This window comes from Mirounga angustirostris, unplaced genomic scaffold (genome assembly GCF_029215605.1).
Source record: "Mirounga angustirostris isolate CCGP_5_RB_7025 unplaced genomic scaffold, mMirAng1.0.hap1 SCAF_8, whole genome shotgun sequence".
NCBI lineage: Eukaryota > Metazoa > Chordata > Mammalia > Carnivora > Phocidae > Mirounga > Mirounga angustirostris.
In genome coordinates, this window is record NW_026991716.1 from 54752716 (window position 1) to 54777784 (window position 25069).

Sequence of the window (25069 nt, forward strand, 5' to 3'; positions counted from 1 at the left end):
GAGATTGGGATTCAACTTCAATTTTTCCCCCAATTGTTGCCATGTAGCAAATAATCCTTTCCCTACAGACTTGAGATGGCATCTTTATTAGAGACAAAAATTTTATTGATATTCATTTTTCTGCTTCCAGACTTTTTTTTAACAGCTTTATTGAGATGTAAATTCACAAACTACACAATTAATCCATCTAAACTGTGCAATTTAATTGTTTTTGGTATATTATTTATTTTAAAGACTGTGGTAAAACATATATAAAAATTGCCATTTTAACGTGATTCAATGTACAACTTAGTGGCATTAATTACATCCAGAATGTTGCATTATTTCTAAAACTTTTTCATCATCCAAATGGAAACTCTGTAACCATTAAATAGCAAATCCTCATTCCCACTGTTCCTGGCCATCCTATTCTGTTAATCAACCATGTCTCTGTTCTCCAGACAGTCTCATGCCATTTTTATTATGATACATTTATATATTCTGGGACGCCTGGGTGGCTCAGTTGGTTAAGCGTCTGCCTTCAGCTCAGGTCATGATCCGAGGGTTGTGGGATGGAGTCCCGCATCCCATCGTGTCGGGGCTCCTTGCTCAGCAGGGAGCCTGCTTCTCCCTCTGCCTGCTGCTCCTCGTGCTTATGTTCTCTCTCTCTCTCGAACAAATAAATAAATAAAATCTATAGCTATCGTTGAGCTGCATCTTAAGAGGATGCAGGAGCAATCCACTTAACATGGTGGGAGGGTCTTTGGTGATGTTTGGGGTCAGTTCAGAAGAGGGCATTCCTGTCAGAGGTAACAGCATGAGCAAAGACTTTAGGTTGAGAGATAGTATGGATGTGTGTAGGAACCAGTAAGAACTTACATATTGCTGTATCATAAATTTAAAAAGCAGGGAATAGTGAGAGAAGATGTTGAAGAGCTGGACAAGGACTAATACTAAAGTGTCTTAATGGTCATATTAGGAAGTTTGGATTTATTCTTTTTATTTTGGAGAACCAGGGAAAGATTTCAAGTAGGGAGATGACATTATCAGTGAGGGACATTATCACACTTAATTTATTTATTTATTTTTAGGGAGGGAGAGAGAGATGGGAGGGAGAGGAAGAGGGAGAGGCCCCAAGGTCAGCACAGAGCCTGACAGTGGGGCTTGATCTCACAACCCTGAGACTATGACCTGAGCCGAAATTGAGAGTTGGATGCTTAACTGACTGAGCCACTCAGGCATCCCTCATTAACACAGTTTCTTTGTTAAAAGATTTTCAATCATTTTCATTATTTTCATTTGCAGTATGTCCAACCAGATAATGAATTGTTTGCAGCTCCAGAACCACACGGATTTTCTGGAACTTTCTTGTCCTTGAAGGCATCGCTATGTCAGAAATGCCTTCTCTCCACTCCAGGCCAGTTAAAACATGAATACATGTCCTCTGTGCCAAGCGCTGTCAAAGCACTTAATGAGAGAATTGATCCTTCCTCGTGCTAAAGTCCGCAAAAGTCCTTTCTATGCCTTGTGCATGGAAAAGTTTTATTTTATTGTTTGACCTAGTCTCTCTAGGCCTCTCTGATCTCCAGTATGCTGTCCAAATGATTTACCCTGGGTCAGGATACGCATTTCCTTTTCACCTATTGTTTCCTGCTGAAAGCCTGAGTAGTTAGGAGCTATCTTTCTGGAGAGAGTAGGTAAAAAATTGTGTGGGAAGGGCGGAAGCCTGACATAAGGAACAATGTGTTCTGGGTTAAGCCCTTAAATTCCACAATGAACTTAGTAAAATGAATTCCGAATATTTTGATTTCCCTGCCTTGGTCCCATGTTTAAGAATAAAAACATTTACATCTATTCTAAACTAACAGGAAAGTGTGTCTGTGTATACAGAAAGTTTTTTCCAGAAAAAAACCCATTAAATATATTTGATATTTTTATTGATTTTCTGTTTGCTGCAGTTAACTCTTTCCACTTTTTCATCTTTAATGAACTGATACTGTAGAGACCAGTGTTTCAATGATGACAAGCATTTTTCATATCAAACTTAACCTGCATACCAGCTTGGTGAGCCTCACTCTCTGGACCAGGCTCAATATTCCTGGGTAAAGTTTTGCAAGATCCAAATTTTGTCAGTTTTCATTTTCCATCATTTTTAGTTGATTACAAGTATACTGGTTAGTATTAGCCACTGTTAGTTTTCTTGTCTTGTTTTCTACCAAATTTAATTTTCCTGAGTTGTGAGGTTTCAACACTATCAATACAATCTGATTTTCCAATAGGTCCTTTAACCAAAGCAGTGTCCTCCATGTTGTTAAAGCCATTCCCAGTATGATTATGATGGTTCTTTCTTCTTGTAACCTTTTCATAGACTGGGTAAAGACAGATTGTGTTTATATCTAGAAGCAAAAAGCAAAGATCATTAATGAACAAATCTGAACCTGGGTGCTTGGCTAGTTCAAAATAAGAATCAAAACATCATGCTTTGTGGTAAGCTTGTTGGCTTTTTTAGGATGAGAAATCTTTGTTTTGTGAATGTGACAGACTTGTCATTTCTATATTTTCTTTTTAGCTCCATTGTGTTTTTTCATAAATTTACTAAAATTTCTTTAACAAGATAAGTTTTCCCCAACTCTTCCAAGGAAATTTTCCATCTAATGATTTTCCATTTGAGTTCTACTCTAGTAAGTCCCTTAGGATTGGATTTTGTTTATAATCTTATTCTTTCCCAATGCCTTTTTCAAATTTCACATTAAGGTCCAGAAGATGAGTAAAAATAAATTTAAGACTTATTTGTGCAATTCATCCCAGACATTCCAAGGGAAAAAAAAAATGATTATTCATTTCTATTTTCCTTTCTCAAAAAAAAAAAAACAAAACAACCCATAAAAAAAGATAGTAAAACCAAGTTTTTAGGGATTGATGAGTCAAGGCAGGGGATGGAATTCTAGGATTCCAGTAGAATTAGGACAATCTTAAACCTCCTTTGTGGAAGAGCATTAGTATTGGGAATGCTCCAGAAGTCTGGAGAGAGTAAAGAACAGCTCTTCACCACATGCCTGTGAGCTATTATTCTACTCTGCACAAAACCTGCAGTGTGGACTACGGTTGGCATGAGGCTTAAATTAACAAGTAAAGGTTTCTGAAGAGCCCAGCAGGTGCTGGCTATCATTCTTTAGTGGGTACTGTAATGGTCCTTGCAAAAAGAAGGCACAATCCCTGTCCTTAAAGGGGCTCATTTTGGTCCTAGTGATGACTAGCAACAATTACCTCACAGTGTTTATAATGGACTGAGATAGAGGTCAGCCCAAGCTGCGGTGGAAGCAAGTAATCTAGACCAGGGGTTTTCAAACTTTTTTGTCTCAGGACCCCTATACACTTCCAAGAGCTTTTGTTTATATGGGTTAGTTATTTATCATCATAGGAATTAAATCTAAGAATAAAACATTTTAAAAAATAACAAAATTCTTTGTTATCATAATCGATTATGAAAAATATATTTTCCCACAAAATTTAATGAAAAGAGTGGCATTGTTTTAAATTTTTGCACATTTCTTCAGTGTCTGGCTGAATAGATGGCTGGATTCTCCTGCTTCTGAATTTAATCAGTTGCTACATGTTTTGGTTGAAGAAGATGAAGAAAAGTTGGCCTTAAACATATGGAATTGTCTGAGTTAAAGCTTCTCTGAAAGGTCTCGGGAATCCTTCGGAGGATCCTCTTGATACATTTTGAGAACTGCTGACTTCGACCGGGAATGATTCTTGGAGAAGGCAACTTGAGTCCTGAAGATGACTAGCTATTTAGAGACAAGGTGGGGAACGGAGGTGGTTAATGATGGGACTGTTGTGCACACCCAGCAGGGATTCTTGGGCAAGGGGCTCAACTACTCCGCTCTAGTCTTCCATTTTTGAAAGCAAACCCAATTAATGAAAAGTATGGGGGGCGGCAAATTTGATCATCAATATTACATTTTCTATGAAGCCTTCGTGCTTATTACAATCGAGAAAACCCGATCTACGCCTCACCCCTTCGGGCCGCCGGCGAGATGATAGCTAAAGGCCCGCAGGCGTGCCGCGCCCTCAGAAGACTGGGAGGGGCGCGGAAGCGCAGGGGAGTGCGACTGCCTGGGCCCCGCGGAGGCGCGGCGCGGGAGGGCCCACACTGCGCAGGCGCAGCATGCAGGCCGCGGCCCCCGGAACGGTAAACAGTGGGGTCACGTGACGCGGCCCGGCTCCTGCCCCCGCGCCGCCGCCGCACGCCGATGGCTGCGGGGTCTTGCGCCGCCGCACGGTCCCCACGAGGCGAGCGACCCTTGGGCCCTGGGCGGCGGTGGCTGCTACGAAGATAAAGAGGGCGGCGCGGAAGCCGGGCTAGTGTCGTCAGCAGCAGCCGCTCGGCCCGGTGAGGAAGAGAGGCTGTGGCAGCGACGCCGACGTCCTGCGCGTACCCCCTCGCCTCGGCACCCACCGGGCCCCCTCCTCCTCCTCCGCGGCGGCGGCGGCGGCGGCGGCGGCAGCGGCCACCATCTTCCTCTTGCTGCCAGTGGTAGCGCTCGTCTGGCGGAGCTGGGTGAGTTGCGGCTCTGGCCGCGGCCAGGGAGACGGGCAGTCCTCCCCTCCCCCACCCCCTTCTACACGCACAGCGCCTCCGCGGGCCTCCCCGCCCCTCCCGCGGCGGACACTCCGCGCCTTTCTCCCGCGCAGCCGGGAAACCTCACCGGCCTCTTGCGCAACGTCCTCGGCCTGCCCGGGCCGCGCCTCTGTAGCCCTGGAGCGTTTGGACCGCGGGCTGGGAGGGAGGCGCGGCGGCGAGATCGCCAGGCGGGGAGGGTCGGGGCCGCGGCCTCTCCCCGGCTCCTGCTCCCGGGCCTTCGGCGGTGAGTGTGCCCTACCGCCGCCGCCGCCGCCGCCGCCGCGCGGGCGCGCAGGCCCGCGGGGATCGCGGGCGCTGCCAGGAAGGCCTGGTCCGCAGGCCCCCGGACCCGGCCCTTCGGACCTCTTCCCTCCGGAGGAGTCCGGCTTTGAGCTTTGGGCCCTGGGTCTGGGAAGCCAGGATTGGCCTTTGCCGCGAGGCCGAGCCTCGTCCCAGCTTTTGGAGAGGGGGGAGTTGGCGCTCTATCCATCCTCCTGCTACCGCGCGCTTTTGTGCTCGGGACCCAAACTGTCGACTCCTTTTGCTTAGTTTGAAATGGGGAGCCTAGAATCTGGCCTTCGGATAATACGAGTAATTTAATGAACCACTTGTCGATACGTGTGTGTTAATGGTGCTAAATAACTGATCACCTGACACGGGGGGGGCGGGGGGGAGGAAGAAAGGGAGAGAATGTTGGTACCGCGCGTAGTCCTGTTTCCCTTCTTTCCCCCAGCAATGTGTTGCCGGGTCCGATGACCTTTTCCCATCTTTGGATTTTTAAGTGCTATTTCCTAGAGACTATGATTCGAGGTAGTTTGAATGCATGATTATTGGTGCTATTCAGGAATCATTCGCAGATTATGATCATGGATAATCATTAATGTAAGTGGCAACAACGCTTTGTTATCTACCTTTTTAAAATCTTCATTATGTGTAGAGATACTTAATTTAAAATCAGACATTGGTTACTGAGCCTTTCCCAAATGCTTTACTACCTTATTTTAAGCTTAAAAAAAAAAAAAAAGATACAGTAAACTATTTAGGGAGTACTTAGATAGTACATTGTTCTATTTAGTTACTATTTTGGGGTCGGACTTGTCTTCCTTTTTACAAACTCGTTGTTTGAGATCTTCCGAAACTACGCCTGCATTACTCATTCATTTCCTACCATTTTTTGATTCTTGAATGAAGTGTTTGGGATTGTGAAAATGTTTGTAGATGTGTTTGTGGTTGGAAAGAGACGTGAGTCAAAGAACCAAGAAATCTTCGCAGCATTCTTCTGTTCTTGAGTTTGTATATTCATTCCAGAGCACAAGAGATGTGTAAAGATTATTATTTCGGGTAGTTTTTACCTTCACTACCACTCGACCTTTTCTTAATTTTCTATTATTATCTGTCCAGTTCTTCTGTTGACTAGCCCTATAGTACAATAACGAATTTTTTCTCCATCATCATTATCACTATTTTAAATTACATATAATTTGAGAGGGGACTTAGGTAGGAACTATTATTGTTCTGATTAAGCCACACTGTTCAATTCTTGAGCTGCCGAAAGACTTCTACTCAACTGAAGTGGGCCACTTTTTAAGTATGCAGAATTTCAACAATAGATTTTAAGCTTTATTTCATAGCTGTATTGGTGATTTGTCAAAAGGATAACAAATGAGTTACTGATGGGACCAGTTTTCCCTTGTTCCTTGCATGCTTTATAGGTCCGTTTATTGAAGAGCATGAGAATGTAATTTATTATACTGCTTTTGCATCGTTTGGGAGGGTAGTGAACTTCCTTATCTATCACATGTCATTGGGATAGACTTCACATAACTTTAGTTGATCCTTTGGTATACTCTGTTGCATATTCAAATAAGTCAAATCTAAAAGAAGTGGTATGTGTAAATGTAGGTGAAAATTAGCGTTGGTTAAGTGCAAATTTCAGAATAGAAAAGTGGTAAAGAAGTTGTCTTTATGTTAAAATGGTTTAAAACCATACTATTAAAATTTAAAATGTATTGAGATTGGAATTTAGTGGTAAAGAAGTTGTCTTTATGTTAAAATGGTTTAAAACCATACTATTAAAATTTAAAATGTATTGAGATTGGAATTAGTTAAGAAAGGTTGGTAATTTTTGAGTTCTGTAATAGCATATTAATAAAACTATTATTGATAAAAGTTTGGAAAACAGCAATTGACAATTTGGATTACTGCAAAATTATCTTGAATTTAGATTTTTACATAGTATGGATTATATTTGGAAAAAACCGATGAATGTAAATTAAAATTAGGCATACAGTTCTGTTTTTTTGAGTGCTGAAACGTAATGGTTATCTTCCTTGGTAATATGGTGTTTGCCTTTTTGATACATTTTGCTTTCTTAAATGTGCACTTTTTTCCTTGTTTTTTACACAGATTTCTCATGAAATCCTTTTTACTTAATGTTTTGTCTAGAGATAAGATCTTTTTATTTTTTGAGGTAGTGAGATTTATTGATCACCATCTCAGGTTTGTAGGTTACCCATAACTACTTCACCAGTGTCATGAAGTATCAGGAGGAGGGCTGATTTCAAAATATTTTCATTCATCCATGTTTCAGGAATTCTTTCTGACAAGTGGCTGCTGATTTCTTTCTTGTGTGGAGCAGTACATCTTGGGCTCTGTTTCTCTTTTATTTCTTCTTGGAGCACCTCTGAGAATCCTGGAGTATCTTTTCAGAAGCTTAGACATTTTATTTTTTTAACTACAAAAATGACTTGGCAAGTTGTTAGACACTTACAATACAGTTGTGTGTTGAACAGTAAAAGGTAACTAACTCCCTTTTAGTTTCTGCTGTTTGATTACTGGGAAAAGATATGAGGGTATTGATTCAAAATATTTGAGACCCGGGTGCTGTTTGTACCCTCAAGAAACCTGGACTAGGTTGAGAAACAAGATTCAAAGACATGAGGTGTTAAATCATTGTATTAGAGTTAAAAGAAGAAATTTCAAGAATTACAAAAGGTATTGTGAGGAATTGTCAAATGTATAGACTGGACACTTACTCCTATGCATTGTATGTTTAATTTAGATCATTTTTTAATGGTCGGGATTTTAATTTTTATGATCATTTGTACCATGAAGAGAGGTGATGAAGAGAAATAGTTGAATAAAAATTTCAAAATACTATTCAGAAGTTTTAATCCGCACAATCTATTAGATGAAGTTTTAAATGGCATAGTAGATTGTACAGAAAGGCTAAATGTAATACTTTTGTTTCATTCATAATTTGTGTGAGTTGGCCACATGAAAAAATTCTAAAATTGTAGACTGTGAAAATAAATTGCAGAGTTTGTAGTGGATAACTTCCAAAATGATGTTTATACACACTGAGGATAGATAGCCACTGTATTTTTTTATATGTAGGGAGTGGCTTAGTGTGTATTTTCTAACTTATTTTGGAAGAAGTGTATGTCACTTTATTTTTAGTATTTTTAGGATTCATTAATGATATATTAAGAACTGAAAAATTAGTATGTGTTGTGAGTAGAGTGCATAAAGTATAGTAGTTTAAGTGTGCAGACTCAGGAATCACAACACTGCCTGGGTTCCAGTTTGGGTATACTGGATATGTGACCTTGGGCAAATTACATAATGGTCTGGGCCTCAGTTTGCTCATCTGTAAAATAGATATAATAATTGCACCTACCTCACAGTGTTGTTGAGAGGGACTAATGAGATAATGCATACAAGACACTGAGCATAGGGCCTGGCACATAGTATATGCTAAAAGGACATGTTAGCAGGACTGTTATTACCTAGGCCATAGTTCTAATGATGAACTACTTCCACTGTTTCTGTGGTTAATCCAAACTGCTAATGCTTCCCATAATATCAATAGGATATAGTTGTAAACTTTGAAGTTAACTCAATACGGTTGGCTAGTGTAATTCTGCTTTTGCCAGTTTCAACTTGTACTTGATAGTTCTTTTTCTAGATTCTTAGGTCAACTTTAGTCTTAGTATGGCAGAAGCCTTGGGTTCTTACATTCTCTTACCTGATAAATTCAGAAAAGTTACGAACCTTGCTGCTTCTTACACATTCTAACCAGTGAAACTGGAGTAGAATTTGATGTGTGTGTTTGGAGCAGTTGATGAGGTTGCGTTGCTCTATAGAATTATACTTTCTAGAATTGTGTCATACCACATGGTTTAACCATTTAGTGATTTTCCTTATCTCTATCCTGGAAGGATAATCTGTTATTCATCTTTAATGTTGTTATATTATGGTGGTTAAGAACTGACCTTTGTCTCAGAGCAGAATTGAGTCCCAGCTCTGTCACTTATTTATTCTATAATACTGGGTGTAACTTCGCTAAGCTTTAGCCCCACTCTTATGACTTGAGAATAATGATAGTACCTTCCTAATTGTGTGGTTGTGAAGATTAAATGACATGCATTTAGCTTTAGTGTGGTGCCTGGCACATAATAAATATCCAATGCATTTTACTTTATAAACAGATATTATAGGGTAGTGGTAAGTGCATTGATTCTTGAATGAAATTTTCTGGGTTCAGATTTCAGCACCACTGAGCAAGTAATTTAATCTCCTTGATCCCAATTAATTTCTTCCTTCCTTCATTGTTTCTTTCTTCCTTTGTTTACTGGATTATAATACAGCATTGTTGTGAGGATTAAATTAATAAATGTAGAGCAGAGTTTCTTAACTTTAGCAGTTTTCTGGCTGGATAATTCTTTGTTGTGGGGCTTTCCTAGCGCATTGTAGTATATTTACTAGATGCCAGTAGCCTGCCCTTCAGTTGCGATGGCCAAATGTCCTCTAGAGGGGCATAATCACCTCTGATTGAGAATTACTGATGTAAAGCATGTAGAACATTGCCTGGTGTGAAATTAGAGCACATCATTTTACGTTTTCGTCACCATTAGTAGTGGTACTTTTATTTTTCTACTACTACTGCCTATTAGAAATTTGTTTATGGTAAGGATGACTAATGAATTGATGGCTTAATTTAAACTGTAGTATAGGGGCTGGAAGTCACCAAGTTTCCATTTCCAGGCTTTGCGTTTAGATCTTCGCCTGGATTGCTTTTCCCCATTTTTGTATGGATCATTCTCTTTCCAGTTTTTGGCTTACATGTTGCCCTGTAATAAGATCTTCATTTAGCATTTTATGTAGAAACTCTCCTCCTGGGCGCTTGGGTGGCTCAGTCGGTTAAGCGACTGCCTTCGGCTCAGGTCATGATCCCAGAGTCCTGGGATTGAGTCCCACATCGGGCTCCCGGCTCAGCAGGGAGCCTGCTTCTCCCTCTGACCCTATCCCCTCTCATGCTGTTTCTCTCTCTCTCTCTCAAATAAATAAATAAAATCTTAAAAAAAAAAAGAAACTCTCCTCCTCCCCGCATCACTATTACCCTGTTTAAATTTTCATCATAGATTTTATAATCTCCTGAATATATTTGTACCCCCCATGCCATCCCCATACACATACACACAGATATAGACTGTATGAGACAGAGCTTCATCATGCGATAACCTCTTAGGGCCTTTGATAGCTTTAGTTATTTATTGTTAGGCTTAGATCTCTCTCTCTATATATATTTAGGGAGATAACATGGTAAAATACATAGTTTTACTTTGAAGATGCTTCTGAAAAGTCGAGATAATTTTAATGTACTCTTAATTTAAAGGGGATTTTTGTAGAAGTGTAATTTTGTGTGTGTGTGTGCTGTTGGTGCTTTGTAAATCTTTCTGCTTTCTAGTCATACATGGAAAAATACATGTTGGCTTTTTTCAGCATAAACTAAATTTGGCTGCAGTATAATTTTTTGTGAGTTAAGATAAAACAAGTATTTTAAAGTGGTAAATATCTTCAAACTCAGATTAAATTTTATTCAGAATGTTGGTAGTAATACTTACTTTTTAATTGTATTCTGAGTCTTTCTAAATGGTCTGTTAGGACCAAACTCTGTCATTCATAATTAGCACATGCTATTCCCTTTGCCTGGAGTATCCTCTGGACCTTGAGGATCCAGCTGCTTAGATATTCTTGGCCTCATAAGTTTCACCTTCCTCTGTGATGATGTCAGTCCTTCAATATGACACTTTCATATTTTGTTGTGATGTTTACATGTTGTTGTATTTGTTTATATGTCTATACTTTTTTATATTGTGAGTTCCTTGAATTTTGAGAATTGTGTTTGTTTCACAGGTACCTGTGATAACTAATTAAGTGGATTATCCAATTCTCTGACTTAGTTGGATATATTTTATGGTCTGTAAACATGAGTTGTGACTGAACTGAGAAATAATTTCTGATTTTAGCATATATATATTCTCAAATTATTAGTATCGATTTAATTGGATATATTCGTGTCATTAGCCACTTAGCATACACCCTAAATAGGCTTGTTATATTTTATTTTTATTTTTTTGAAGATTTTATTTTATTATTTTTTTTTATGGGGGGTGCAGGGACAGAGGGAAAGGGACAGAGAGAATCTCAAATAGGCTTCACACAGTGTAGAGCCGGATGTGGGCTTGATGTCACAACCTTGAGGTCATGACCTGAGCTGAAATCAAGAGTTGGACTCTTAGCTGACTGAGCCACTCGGGTGCCCTTTGAAGATTTTATTTTTAAGTAATAGGTCTACACTCAGCGTGGGGCTCAAACTCAAAACCATGAGATCAAGAGTTGGATGCCCCACTGACTGAGCCAGCCAGGCTCCCCTGTTTTAATTATTAAATTTATAATGACAAATATAAGGAAGCATTTAAGTATAATGTCATTGTAAGAAATAGGAATTTGTTTAACTCTGTTTAATTAACAGATATTAAATCAACTCTTAATTTTTTTCTTAATTAGATCTGATTGTTTATCCACATTACTAGGTATCTCCCCTAATTCTATTTTATTATTATTTTTAAAATAAACTTTTAAACAATATCATTTTTTTAAAGTTTATTTATTTAAATAATCTCTACACCCAGCTTTGGGCTACTCATGACCCCAAGATCAAGAGTCACTTGCTCTTCCAACTGAGCCAGCCAGCTGCCCCTTCTCTAATTTTAGGTTAGTGTTTTAAAAAAGACTTATTTTGGAATAATTTTAGACTTATAGAGAAATTGCTGACATTGTGTAGAGTTCATATATATCCTCATCCCAATTTCCTGATTGTTACATCTGACATAATGCTAGTGCCTTAATCAGAACTAGAGATTAAAATTGGTACATTGCTATTAACTAACTTCCAGACTTTATTTTGATTTTACTAGTTTTTCTACTACTGTCCTTTTTTTCTTCCATGATCCAACCCAGTTAACCACTCTGCATTTAGTAAATTTTTATGTTCATGTTAAGTGACTTAATATTCCTGCAGTCAGTTTAATGTTTGTTTTCCAGTTTAGCATGGAAATAACAATAAAATGTTATTATTTTTGATCCTGAATACTTGAAACTGATTTTTAAAAATAAATTACTTTATACTTCCATTAAATGTTACTTTCAAGATAGTCTTGTGGGATGACTATATACTATCATTTTTGGAATTCTTTGGAATTGCCCCCAAAGCCAGTTGCAGCTGCTTATGAAAAGTCAGTCTTACTAATTTATAACAATTTTACAAGAAAACTAGTCTTGTGATGTGCTGTGTAAAAATTGTCTTCTTGGGACCCTTAAGTTTGGGATGCTTTATACCCTATTCTCTGTTGGCATATTAAAGATGTCTCAGTGGTAGATGCTTAGCAAACGTTTGTTGAATGAATTAAAGGTATTATTAAAGAAATGTAATTTTGTTTTGCCAGTCCTTCTCAATATTTGACCACGGAAGCTTTTTCCCTGATGTGCTTATTTAAATCCAGATAAAACACACCTTTTAAGTCATATACCACTTTTGGCCAAATACCTGTACAGGAAAGTTTGGTTCACCCATCTTATTTACAATATGTTTTACTTTTTTTTAAATTGGTCTTTAAAGACTAAATATTGTTTACCATTGAGATTAAAAAATATGCCACAGGCTCTTAAGGTAAGGATGGTTCACTAATAACAGTGTTATTGAAAAACATGTGTTGCCTATTTAGGTCACTATTTAGAATGGGCTGGTCTTCCCTATAGCTTTGTGAGTTTGAGCTGTGTGATCATAATTTCTGAATATTCTGAACGTCTCATCACTTGAAAGCACACAGCTAGTAGTAACAGAAAGACTGACTTCAGGTGAAGTTTGTAGAATTTACCAGACTCGTGTTGCTGTGAGAATGAGTGCATTTTTAGTAGATTCAGCATACTTTTTTTTTTTAAAGAAGGAAAGTTAACTTTGCTTTTAGAACTGGAATTGCCCTTTTATTCTTTTTGATTTATCTGAGGAAAGAAAAGATTCCTAATTGGGATGCAACTTTGAAGAGGAGGTAGTCTTGGATTCTAGCACATTCAGATAAACTAATTTGTCTGTAGTTCTAGCTACTTGATTGTGTAAACATTTAGTAACCTCTTTGTAAATTATTTTTAATTAGCAGAAATTTATTATACTAAAATTTTTTTTGGAACTTAAAAACATATTAGTGGAAGTATTGGTGATGTATGATAATTGAGCCTTTCTTAGTACTGAGAATCAGGTAACATTAGGGAATTAAAACTTTTCCTGACTTTTTGTCAGCATTGTGAGCTATAATTTTCTTTTAATGGTATAGTTACAGAATGCATGTAAAATAACCAGCAGATCAATCAAATAGTTAACATTTTATTTCAGTGTTTTATCAATATTTTAAGTAAATTGAAAAATTTGAGAAGAGCTAGTAGTAAAATCCTATTTAGAAGGGGATTAACTTTTGTAAGAATGAGGAAATTGTCTTTCCTTTTTTTAGAATTTTAAATTGCGTTACAATAAACTTTCCATTTAAAATGAACAGGTTGATGAATTTCAGTGGATGTATACATCCATGATTTAGGACATTTTCATCATCTCCCAAAGTATCTTCCTGTCCCTTTGCAGTCTAGCCTTCTGTTACCCGAGGACCCAGGCAACCACTGATTTGTTGAAAGTTATGGAAAATTATTTTTAAAGAAGAGCCTTTGATGAATCAAATCTAGTCAATTTCTAGCTCTGTAGCTCAGTGTGAAAGAGGAAGAGGTATGGCTATGGGCTATGGAGCCTTGGAACCTGGGATTGAATCTTGGCTATTTCTTGGTTTTGGGGGAAGACATTTAAATCATTTAAATGAATTTTATTTCATAAAACAGATTATTTACATGTATTTTCTATATAGAGCCTATTATTGGAAATAAATGGGTTAAATTTAAGTAAAATGGTTAGCAGCATATAATATATAACCAGTAAGTTGTTGAGTGTCTTTGGACTTCCTCTTCTTTCATCATCTTTATAGGGGAAAGATCAAGGACAGTTTGAGGAAATTTTGGTAGATTTGGAGTCAATCTAAAAATCATTAGAATTTTGGAACCCAAGATGTTCTCAATTAGTTGATTTTCTAGCTAACTGAATATTATTAGATGTTTTTGTTGATGAGGCCCCCCCCCTTCCAGAATACATTGGTTCAGTTTTTTCTGAAACCAGTATTGAAGATAATTCAACTTTTGATTAATTGCGGATCTTCTAGGGCATTAGATGACCTTTCTGAGCAGTACCTAGTATCAGTAGGCGACTAGCTTGACATCTGTATATATCTCACATAACTCACTAAAATAAAATTAAATCTCTGCTATGTTGTTTTCTTGTCATTTATCTCATTTTATACTAAAGGAGTCCCCCCCACTAAAATGAGTGTATGTTCACGTCTCTGCCTGCATATGTGTAGTTTTTTGAGTTTTGATTTGTTGGGTTTAATTAATAGTTTCTTTCCATTTTTTCCTCCTACCCCTACAAACAACCTTTTCTTTCTATATTACCTTTCTTTAAATAATGTAAATGCTTTGTAAGTAAAACAAGGCTATTTTACAGTTTTAATAGGTATGGGACAATAATTTGATTTTGGCTCTTTTATATGGATTTATTGTAAAAGCAGTGTCATTCTTAATTTATGAAAAGATTATGGTTAAAAACATACGGTTTTTATGGTTTAAGCCATGTCATTCTTTCAACTGTATCAAATTAATGGATTATATACATAGGTTTCCCCCCCTCAAAATAATGAATCGAGTAAACATTTAATAGGATTTATGGTAAAATGATACTCTACATGTGTGATAAAGAAACATTTAGTAAAGATTCGTTCTACATGTCCAAATGTTTATTCTAAAAACAGTGAGGATTTTTTTTTAAACAATTCAGAAATACCTGTGTTCTTAGACTCAAAACTATTAAAATAATTTGGTTTTAGGTGATTATCAATTGATAGCTTTATTTCTTATGGTATTTTTTTTGTCTTTCTATAGGGCTGAAAGACACACAGAAGTCTTCATGGATATAGTTGATACATTTAATCATTTAATTCCTACTGAACACTTAGATGATGCCCTATTTCTAGGATCCAACCTGGAGAATGAAGTCTGTGAGGATTTTAGTACAAGTCAAAATGTCTTAGAGGACTCGCTGAAGAACATGCTCAGCGATAAGGATCCTATGCTAGGATCTGCAAGTAACCAGTTCTGTTTGCCTGTTTTGGATAGCAATGATCCCAATTTCCAGATGCCTTGTTCAACAGGTAATTCTTACTTTTTTTTTTCTTTTTTCTTTTTCTTTTTTTTTTAGTCTGCAATTTAAAATAAAAATTTTCAGCAGCATCTTTTTTTTTCTTTTTCTTTTTTTTTTTGGTGAGGGTAGTGGATTTAGGATTCTTTAACTTGAATTTAGAGCTCTTTTCTAGACATCAGAATTAGACTTTAAATTTTCTTCCAAGGAATGTGGAATTATCTTTGAGGATATTATGGATGTAGATAGGATGACCAATGACAATATAATTTATTATCCAAAGGGGGATACTTTTTGAGAATTACAGGGGTGCTGTTAATAGTTACATCATGACAAAAAGTATAAATTGGGACCCTCCCTAGTATATAGGGATTTCCTAGCAAATCAGGACATCATATTACCCTAGGCCTGCTGGAGTCAAGGGGAACTGCTGAATAGACCTTTTTCAGTGCCCCTTCCAGCCCTTCAAATTTAATATATTGTGTGCTTCCATTTTAGATATTTTGGCATTTTGAGAACTCTAGACCTGTGCTGTCCAACTTAGTAACCACTAGCCACATGTAACTATTAATCACTTGAGAGGAGTCCAGTCTTAATTGAGATGGGCCATAAAGTGCACATGAGATTTTAAAGACTCAATATGAAAAAATATATAAAATATATTTTACCAGAGTTTTTTAAAATGTTGATTACATTTGTGATGTTTTAGATACTTTTGGTTAAATAAAATCTATGATTAAAATTAATTTCACCTTTTTACCTTTTTTCTAAAGTGGCTACTTGAAAATTTAAAATTATGTATGTGGTTTCCATTATATTTCTATTGGATAACACTGCTCTAGGTTCTGTAGTTGAAGTAACTGAAAGATTGAGGATAGTAACTTTCTAGTAAGGCTAAACTAATTCTTAACTACTTCAGAGATATATTAATATGTGGAAGAATATGTAGGCTTTCTTTTATAAAGCAAAGCAAATATTACAACAAACCTTGGGGCAATTAGCTATTCCTTAAGCTAAAATTAAATAAAGGAAAATCAGCTTCACATGGAGAAGTTAGGCTTCCCCTCACTGTTCCCTGGAATAGTTCACAGGTTTATGTGGTGTTGATCTGTCTTTCAGTGACTCTAGACTTCTGCACTGTAGTTTTTCAGTATAGTTTTTGTTTCCTTTTAATATTTTCTACTTAATATTTTAATGATATTTAAAGTTTGGATTAGGCTGGCCTGCTATTCATCCATAAATCTGTCAGATTACTCAGCTTGAAGACCTCAACACTGACTGCTAGGAATTTTTTCATTTTAACAACTCTTTAATGCTGAGGTCTTTTGAACTGCTTGCTAATGGTGTATCTCTGAATTATATACATTGTGTTGTGTTATTGCGTAGGTTTACATTGTTTTTGTTGTATTCTAAATGTTACAAAGCTTTTAAAATTTTGTTTTATGTATGCATTGTTCAAGTTTTTTACTTTGGTTCCTGTGTCAGTACAATATACCTAATTATCTTTATTGTCAAGTGCTTTTGACAGTTCTTGGTTGTATACACAGTTTCACAGTTCAGTCCAAATTCGGGAAAAACATTTATTGCATACTTAATGTGCTTGTTACTGGAAATATAGATCCTCTTAAGGATGTTATTCTAGGTCTGAAATTGGCAAATGTATCATCTTGTTAGACTTCTTTACTTATAAAATTTCAGCCCTTTAGTAATACTACTGGTATTCCTACTTGCTGTTCCCCTATTTTAAAAAAATTATTTCTGTTGATATGAAAAGTTTTTATTGATGTGAGAAGTCTTTTCAGTTTGGTGAACATTTCTTTTGTTATTTGAAGATACTTGACAATTTTTTTGAGGTATGATTAATTAATACTTGTTTGTGATTCTATTATCTTACAAACTGACTTTTTTATTTAAGAACATAAGTGAATTCTTTTCTAAAAATTTTTTTAAATTGCTACAATTTATCTTTGTTCTGAAGCAGAATTGTTTGTATTAACATGTGTGTAGTATATGTGTTTTTAAGGTATGTAGGGAATTTGTAGAGGAAATTTTAAATAATAAAGCTCTTCTGTCTAGGATTGTTGAGGTTTCTTTGCCACCAGGTAGGGCATATATCTTGATTGCTTTGAAGTTCCCTTTGCCGTTTGGGATATTTGCTTGAGTAAAAGACCTGTATATTTTCTAATGATAGCAACATGGAAACCATTTCAATTTTAAAAGAATTTGTTTTGACATAATTTTAGATTTAAGAGAAAGTTGGAAAGAAGAAATTTTATTATAAACTAGTGAAAACCTTAGATGGACAACTTTTATAAGTTTTAGCTATTCACATACTACTTCAGCTTTTTGTTATAAAAAGGACAGTTTTTACCCAGATGTTTTGTTTGTGGGTCCATAGATTTTTACTAATTGTCTTGACTGACCTTTAGCAGGGAAATGATCCTGGCAGTGTTACTCATGTCAATGAAAGCTATAGATTATGGTTATTTTGTAACTTTGGTTTAGGTAGTGCTAAAACTAGCAAACAAAGTAACTGCTATGTCTTGTTCTCTGCTATGCTGAACCAAGTTGATTTGCTGTAGTTGTTAAAGACCAGTTTTTTGTTGACACGGTTGAGTAGCTTGCATATATTTCAGTTGTCTCCAGAAATCATAGAATAGCTTTAAAAATTACAAAAATAGGAAGGAAACATGGAAGATTACTTTTAGGGTTCTGTTCAAGGCAAAAGAGGATGCTAATTGCTTCATTTGGGACATAACCAGTAGATTTCTCATCCCCCCCCTTTTTTTTAATGCTTTAGACTCTAAAGCATTTCTTTATATACATATTGCAGTATTTATTTATGGTTTTTAGATTTGCCCAGTAAACTTTTTTTTTTTTTTTTTAAGTCTAGTAAGGAAAATCATTAAGTATTGTTGGGGAAATGTTTGGTCTTGATGTTCAATCAAGCCAGTTATTGGTATTTAAAAATCCTGTTATCCTTAAAATTAAAATATTTGCCCACGTAGTAGTTTCAAGATGCCAAATATATTATTTATATAAACATTTGAAGAGTATATGTAAAATCATTGAAATGGTTTTTGAAAAACTGGTGGTATAGAATGTCATGAAGAAATAGTTTATCATTTTACAAACATGTTCCCCTTTTACATAGATGACTAAGATTCATAAATGTGAAGCAAATCTTGTATTATTTCTTTACATGGTATATTGAAAAGTTCAGTGGCTGTAATTTGATTTATTTTCTTAAGACCAGGAAGACAGATACATTGTAGATATATGGGTATTCAGAGTAGCCTTTCATTCAGATAGCACTCATAGCTACTGCACCCTTGTAATATCAAGGTGTTCTTTCCAGGCTACATCATGGCTTACAAAATCTTCATTCACTAAATTAAAAAAAAAAAAAAAAAGCCCCTCCTGTGACATGGTGTTTGGAGATTAAAGAACTCAGAAAGTCATTAAATTCTTACAGGTATCTTGCTTATTTGCTAAGTTGATTCATATTGTATACTTTAAGTATTTTTTTCAACTGTAAAGGAAAATTTCTGCTAGCATGCATATGTGATACTTTCCTATCATGAACGACATTGATAATATATTGACATTAAGCAGTTTTGTTTAAGAAGAATTTTAGCTTATACTGCTTTCCTCTCACCAAAGTATTGTAATACTAGTTAAGACTGGTTTTGTAAGCCTCTTAGCAGTAGTGTGATTTATTCCCTTTTTTGGCACAGAAGTTTTAACTTTCAATCATAGTGCTATAGTTGGGGCTTCTTCATCATTAGAGGCAGAATTCATCTATGTAATATTAGAAAAATGGTGTACTTGTCCTGAAAAAATAATTTCTGTCTTAGTGCATCACTGAGATTTGTTTAAAAGGTGTTCACAAGTTTTTATGGCTTCATGCTTCTCTTAGACAAATTTCCAATCAGACAGTACATTGAACTAAACACAGTGGACCTTTGGTCCAATAAAATCCTGTTTTCAAATTTTAATTATTGTTCTTGTCCGGGGGTGACAAACTCTTTGTGCAAATTATTTAGACACATGAATCCAAGTACACATGTAAATTCATTCCATATTTGCACTGGGGTCCTTTTTCACTGTTTTTGTTTATTCTGAATGGTAGTTTTTTTTTTTTTTTTTTTAACTTCTTGTGCCATTACAAGAAGTCACAATCAATGAACCTCTTGTGTGGTTGATCTTCTTTTTGAGAATTGCATTTGAATGAGAAAATACAAATCTAATACATGTAAGTGAAGTAGTTATACAAATGAGATGAAATGTATTGTTTGAGACAAAGTGTATTCTGTTAATTGATTGGTAGAGTAACTGATCAGCCTTGTAAGAACATGCATAGCTCTTTAAGAATAAAACTTAATTTCTTAAGATTGATATTAATATTAAATATCATTTTGAGTTCTACTTTAGAGGGGTTTTGGCAAAAGAGGGTATGTTTAGAAGAGAGCAAATAGAAAAGATTGGCGGGTGCCTGGGTGGCTCAGTAGTTAAGCATCTGCCTTCGGCTCAGGTCATGATCCCCGGGTCCCGGGGTTGAGTCCCACATCGGGCTCCCTCGTCGGCGGGAAGCCTGCTCTCCTTCTCCCACTCCCGCTGCTTGTGTTCCTGCTCTCACTGTCTCTGTCTCTGTCAAATAAATAAATAAATCTTAAAAAAGAAGAAAAGATTGGCAAAAGTTTGTAGAATTAGAGATGTAACTTAGTGGAGGAGAGAAAATGCTGGAAGGTGGGAAGAGTAGGATATAGTAGCAGCCATAGATCCTTGAGAGTTTGTCAAATTGGCAAGAGATTTGACCTTTTAATGGGTAATGGGAAAGAGCTGGATCCATTATGTAGCAGTGAGAGATACAGTTTGATTGGCTAGAAGGAAGAACTTGGGGTTCCCCAAAAATAGAGTAATAGTTTCCTGGGGATATGAGATTTATGCTTTTTTTTTTTTACAATTGACTTTTGCTCTGCTTAGCTTGAGCTAAATATAAAACCAAGTATATTTTAATTTTACTTCGCATTGACTGAGCCTTTAATTTTCTTTTTAATTTAAAATCTGAAATCATGGGGCGCTGGGTGGCTCAGTCAGTTAAGCTTCTGCCTTTGGCTCAGGTCATGATCCCAGGGTCCTGGACGGGCTCCCTGCTCAGTGGGGAGTCCGCTTCTCTCTCTCCCCCTGCCCCTCCACCCCACTTGTGCTCACTCTCTCTTGCTCACTCTCAAATTAATAAAATTTAAAAAGAAATCTGAAATCATGTTTTCATCACTATATCCCTAACTAATATCTTCTGGTTTTTTCTTTTATTTATTACTTAAAGTTTATTTCTATTTTTATTCCTGTAACCCATTGCTTACTTCACTTAAAAACAAAATACAAACCTTGGATCAAGACTAGAATAGTTTTTATTCTTTGGGTTGCTAACTGAATCTTTTTTTTTTTTTTTTAATTTAACTTGGATATCTGTGCTGTTATAACAGGCTTCTTTTTTCAAGGTCTTGGACATTTGGTTCTGTTGAATCTACCTTTTTTCTGGAGGTCTGCCTCACAGGGTCCTTTGTCTTGTTCTTGTCTGGGTTTGCTGTTCTCTAGGCCTGTTGAGTATCTGTCATCCCTGAGCTTCACCGTGCTCCTGGAGTAGAGAGCTATTGTTTTCCTGTATTTCATTTTCTTTATCTGTGCCCTCTTAATGACATCCTTAGTAACTTTCTGATAACATCATATTTCAGTAATAATTTGCTTTTATATAGAAAACAAAGTTGAGAGCGCCTGGGTGGCTCAGTCCTTAAGCTTCTGCCTTCGGCTCAGGTCATGGTCCCAGGGTCCTGGGATCGAGTTCCACATTGGGCTCCCTGCTCGGCGGGAAGCCTGCTTCTCCCTCTCCCACTCCCCTTGCTTGTGTTCCTGCTCTCGCTGTCTCTCTCTCTCTGTCAAATAAATAAATTAATTAATTAAAAAAAATCTTTAAAAAAAAAAGAAAACAAAGTTGAATACCACCTTTTCTTAAAATTTTAAGACATTGCTTCTTAGCTTCTAGCACCTGGTATTGTGGATGGGTTGTCTGATTTCTTGTATGAGACTTTTAGGTGGCCTTTGTTAGGTGGCCATCCCCGCACCCCTGCTTTAGGATCTTTTCTTTATCTTTTGGTGTTTAGCGTTTAATTTTTGCGGGTACTTGGTGGTCCTTGAAGAGTGATTCCTTCAGCTCTGAAATTTTGTTTTTTGTTTTTTTTTTTGCAACTGCTAGTAGACAGATTTTGCTCTTTCTGGAGCCCATGGTTGTTTTTTGTTTTTCTTTTTTTATTACTTTCTTGCATCTTTACCATCTTTTGTCTTTTTAAAGTTCACTGCCATATTTTCTCTCTTTGAATATTTAATTTTGACAATTATATTACAGTTTCTAAGAACTCTTGTGTTCATTTGTACCATTTTTCTAAAAAAATTTATTTATTTATTTATTTATTTTATTTTAAGTAAGCTCTATACCCAGTGTGGGGCTTGAATTCAACCCTAAGATCAAGAGTTGCAAGCTGTATGTCCTGAGTCAGCCAGGAGCCCCCTATTCGTACCATTTTAAAAAAGTATTCTGTTGTTATAGGGATATAGTAAGAGTCTCTTTATAGTCCAAATTGGTTTGTGTATTTGTATATTTTGATCTTTCTCATTGTGTTGTAAGTGTTTTCCAAATGTCTAATTATTTTTGGTTGTTTGTTGATGTTTAAACTGGAGAGTTGGAAATTTATGTCAGGTTTGCTGTGGGATAAGTGTATGTTAACTAAATAGCCTGCAGTTATTTGGGGGAACCTCTGAATACCAAGGTGAGAGGCCCTTTATAATGAGGTGCTAACTGTCTTCGTCTCTCCAGCTTGTTCATTCAGTTTCAGTTTAGGGTTAAGAAAAGATTTTCTTGCTTGGAGTTCAGTGCTTGGCTGCAGGCCTTGCTGTGGGTGGTATTAAAGTCAGGAGAAAAGATGAGGTTGACCACTTAGCACATTAGTCCTTAAGTTAATTCTTCATTTCTAGCCCAGTCACTACCAGTGCCCTTTGCTGGGTGGGATTGTTCCTTTTTAAGTTGCAGCTCCTTTTGGCTCTAGGCTGTAACTTTTTCATGCTCTGTTTCATTAATCTCTTCTCTTGAGTTTTCTTTTCATCTTTCAGAAGTGTGTTACAATCTTTCATCTGTTTTTGGGCTTCCACTTACTCTTTGTTATTATGGGCTTTTACCTTTTATTTCTTTATTCTCATTTTAATGGGATTTACGTAGAAGTAGGAGATAAAAGTTGGCCATATGGAGCCAATGACTCTTTTAATTAGATCAGATAAAATTTCTGATAACCAGTAATTCCTACTTAAGAATTTTGGAACCCTGTCCATTATTATCTTGCCTTTGTCAGTTTAGAATTTTACCCTGTTCTTTATTTCTTCTATGGTCAGTTTGCATTTGTTCCCTTCCTTTTAAGATTTCTTAACCTATTAGTAGTATTAATCTTAATTGCTAGTTTTTTGTTAGTAATAAAGTTATTAACAAACTCCTCAGAGTTTGCAGGTTTATTAGTCAGAGTTTTCCAAAGAAAGAGAAACCAGTAGGGTGTGTGTGTGTATTATATAGGGAGAGATATTAAAATTAAGATTGTTTTATTTTAAGAAATTGGTTTATGTGATTGTGGAGGCTAGCAAGCCTAAATCTGCAGGGTAGGCTGGTAGGCTGGAGACCATAGGAAGAATTGATGTTGTATCATGAGTCTGAAGAATCTTGAGTCTGAAGACAAAATTCCCTCTTACTTGGGGGACCTCCATCTTTTTTCTCTTAAGGCCTTCAGTTGCCTTGATGGGCCTGATCCATGTTACGGAGGATAATCTGCTTTATTTAAAGTCTACTGGTGTAAATGTTAATCTCATCAAAAATATATTCACAGTAACATTTAGATAGGCATGTCAATAAATAAGTTCTGTGGCATAATGAAGTTGACACATAATATTAACCATCAGAGCAAGGTGCCAAACTCTCAGAACATGATAGATTATTCTTTGAACTATTAGTGCTAGTTTATGTATGTTTTCATGAAAACAATTTTTAATCTCAGAATTTTTGAGAAAGTGGTTTCATGGGGAGTTTGCAGGCAGAGGTATCTTATAAAGCCCCCAGGTCTTTTCTCTTGTAAGGGATTATATATAAAGGAAGTTGATAGAAAAGCTAGTATTTGTGGATGTTAATCTAACAAGTACTGTACAAAAGTATTTGGCCGGCATTATCTCATTAACTCTTTACAAAAACCTTAAAAGCTGTAAATAACTATTATTAATCTTATAGGTAAGTAAACTGAGATTTTGAGAGTTAAGTCATTTTCCAAGTTTACTAATAAGTAGGTCATAGTAACTTAGGTTAGAAAAGATTGTCAGTCTTTTTTGCCTTCAAGTGCATGAGTGCTCTTATGGTCAAGTCTCTAAACTGTATCCCAAACTTCATTCGGCTTCATAGTCAGCAAAAGTAGCATGAGGAGTGTTGTTTTGTTTTTGTTTTTCTTTTTGTTTTAAGTTCCATTTTTAAAAGAACAAAGGGGTTAGTTGTCTTCTTTTCCTTTCAAAGAATGTGTGGATTTGTAGGAGATATGACTCTTCACTATTAAAGACCAGGTGTTTTAGAGAGAGATAGTCATTAGCCAGTGATTTAGGCGATTGTAAATATTAGAAAGTTGCTCTAAGGATGTGCTTTTTACTCAGTGTCAACAGGTAGAAGTGTACTACAAGCTATGTAAAACTTTCTTCAACAGGTAAAGTACTGATTCAAGATGCTATTCAGTTAGATAAAAGGAAAAAAAAAATCTAACCTCTTCTCATTTTATAGTTGAAATTGAGAGTTAAAAATAAACATTAACTTGAAGAAATTTTGTTAACAGTGGGTCATTTTTGGCTTTATTCACTTATTGAGTGTGTATTTTGTATCAGGTAGTGTGCCAGACAGTAGATATACAGTGCTGAGTAAAACAAAACTCAGTTTCTCTTTTAAAGGAGCTTTAAGTTTAGTATAGAAGTAACGTTTCTGATATTTTGAGGTTGCTTAATAAGTCTAGTTATTTAACATGCACTTGCTGGGAGAGGTAGTCTGTCATGGGTCTTGTGTGTTCCTGAATGTTCCTGCTGAGTGTGCCAAGAATGCAAGGTCTTAACCAGTCTGAAACTGGGCTATTTTTTTAGGGTTGCATATTGAAAAATATAAAAAATTGTATTTTTAAGGTTGTGCAAGCAACCTTGAAGACTAAGATAACATTTATTCCTTCACCCCCACCAGACAAATTGCAAGTTTGCTTATTGCTTACTGTGAAAACAGTAAATTCCCCACACTGTTCCTCTCCTGTATCTCAACCCACTATGTACGCCCACCTGTTGCCCCTATGGAACTTGGGGGTGGTGGGGGGCAAAGAGAACTGACAACATCGAGGTCATGTTGCTTGCTCTGCCATGATGACAGAATTCTTTGTCTCTGACTCAGTAGTTTCATGTCTTTTGTATTCATGTATCAGTAACAGGCTAGTTTTTTAGTTTGCAAGTAGGGTAAAATCCCAGACCCTTCATAGTTCTCAATATTACTGTGTTGAAGTTCAGAAATGATAATATGAGGGCTTATTACCAAGCACTTTAATTATTAAATATGAAAAAGTGATTTATTTCCGTGAAGGCAAAGATAGCTTTATATACAGTATGTTGTTTATACTGGCATTAGAATAGTTCCTAGTCTAGCACATAGTAGGTGTTCAGTAAATTTTAACCGGGGTGGGTGGAAAGGGACAAAGAAAGGAAAAACAGTAGGGCCAGGTAGTGGG

At 36.4% G+C, this 25069-nt stretch overlaps 1 protein-coding gene across 6 annotated transcripts in view; it reads left to right on the forward strand.

The window, feature by feature from the left end:
• Positions 1–4195: 4195 nt before the first annotated feature.
• PHF3 (PHD finger protein 3) overlaps positions 4196–25069 on the forward strand; it is an 84869-nt gene continuing 63995 nt past the window's right edge. The window contains exons 1-2 of one of the 6 annotated variants that reach the window (XM_045870135.3): positions 4196–4546; positions 14984–15252. In XM_045870135.3, coding sequence (XP_045726091.1) covers positions 15009–15252 — 244 coding nt within the window. In that variant the 5' untranslated portion in view covers positions 4196–4546; positions 14984–15008. Of the gene's footprint in view, positions 4547–4658; positions 4854–14983; positions 15253–25069 lie in introns of those variants that run through there. The other 5 variants (XM_045870130.3, XM_064597742.1, XM_045870131.3 and 2 more) reach the window with 5 other exon arrangements.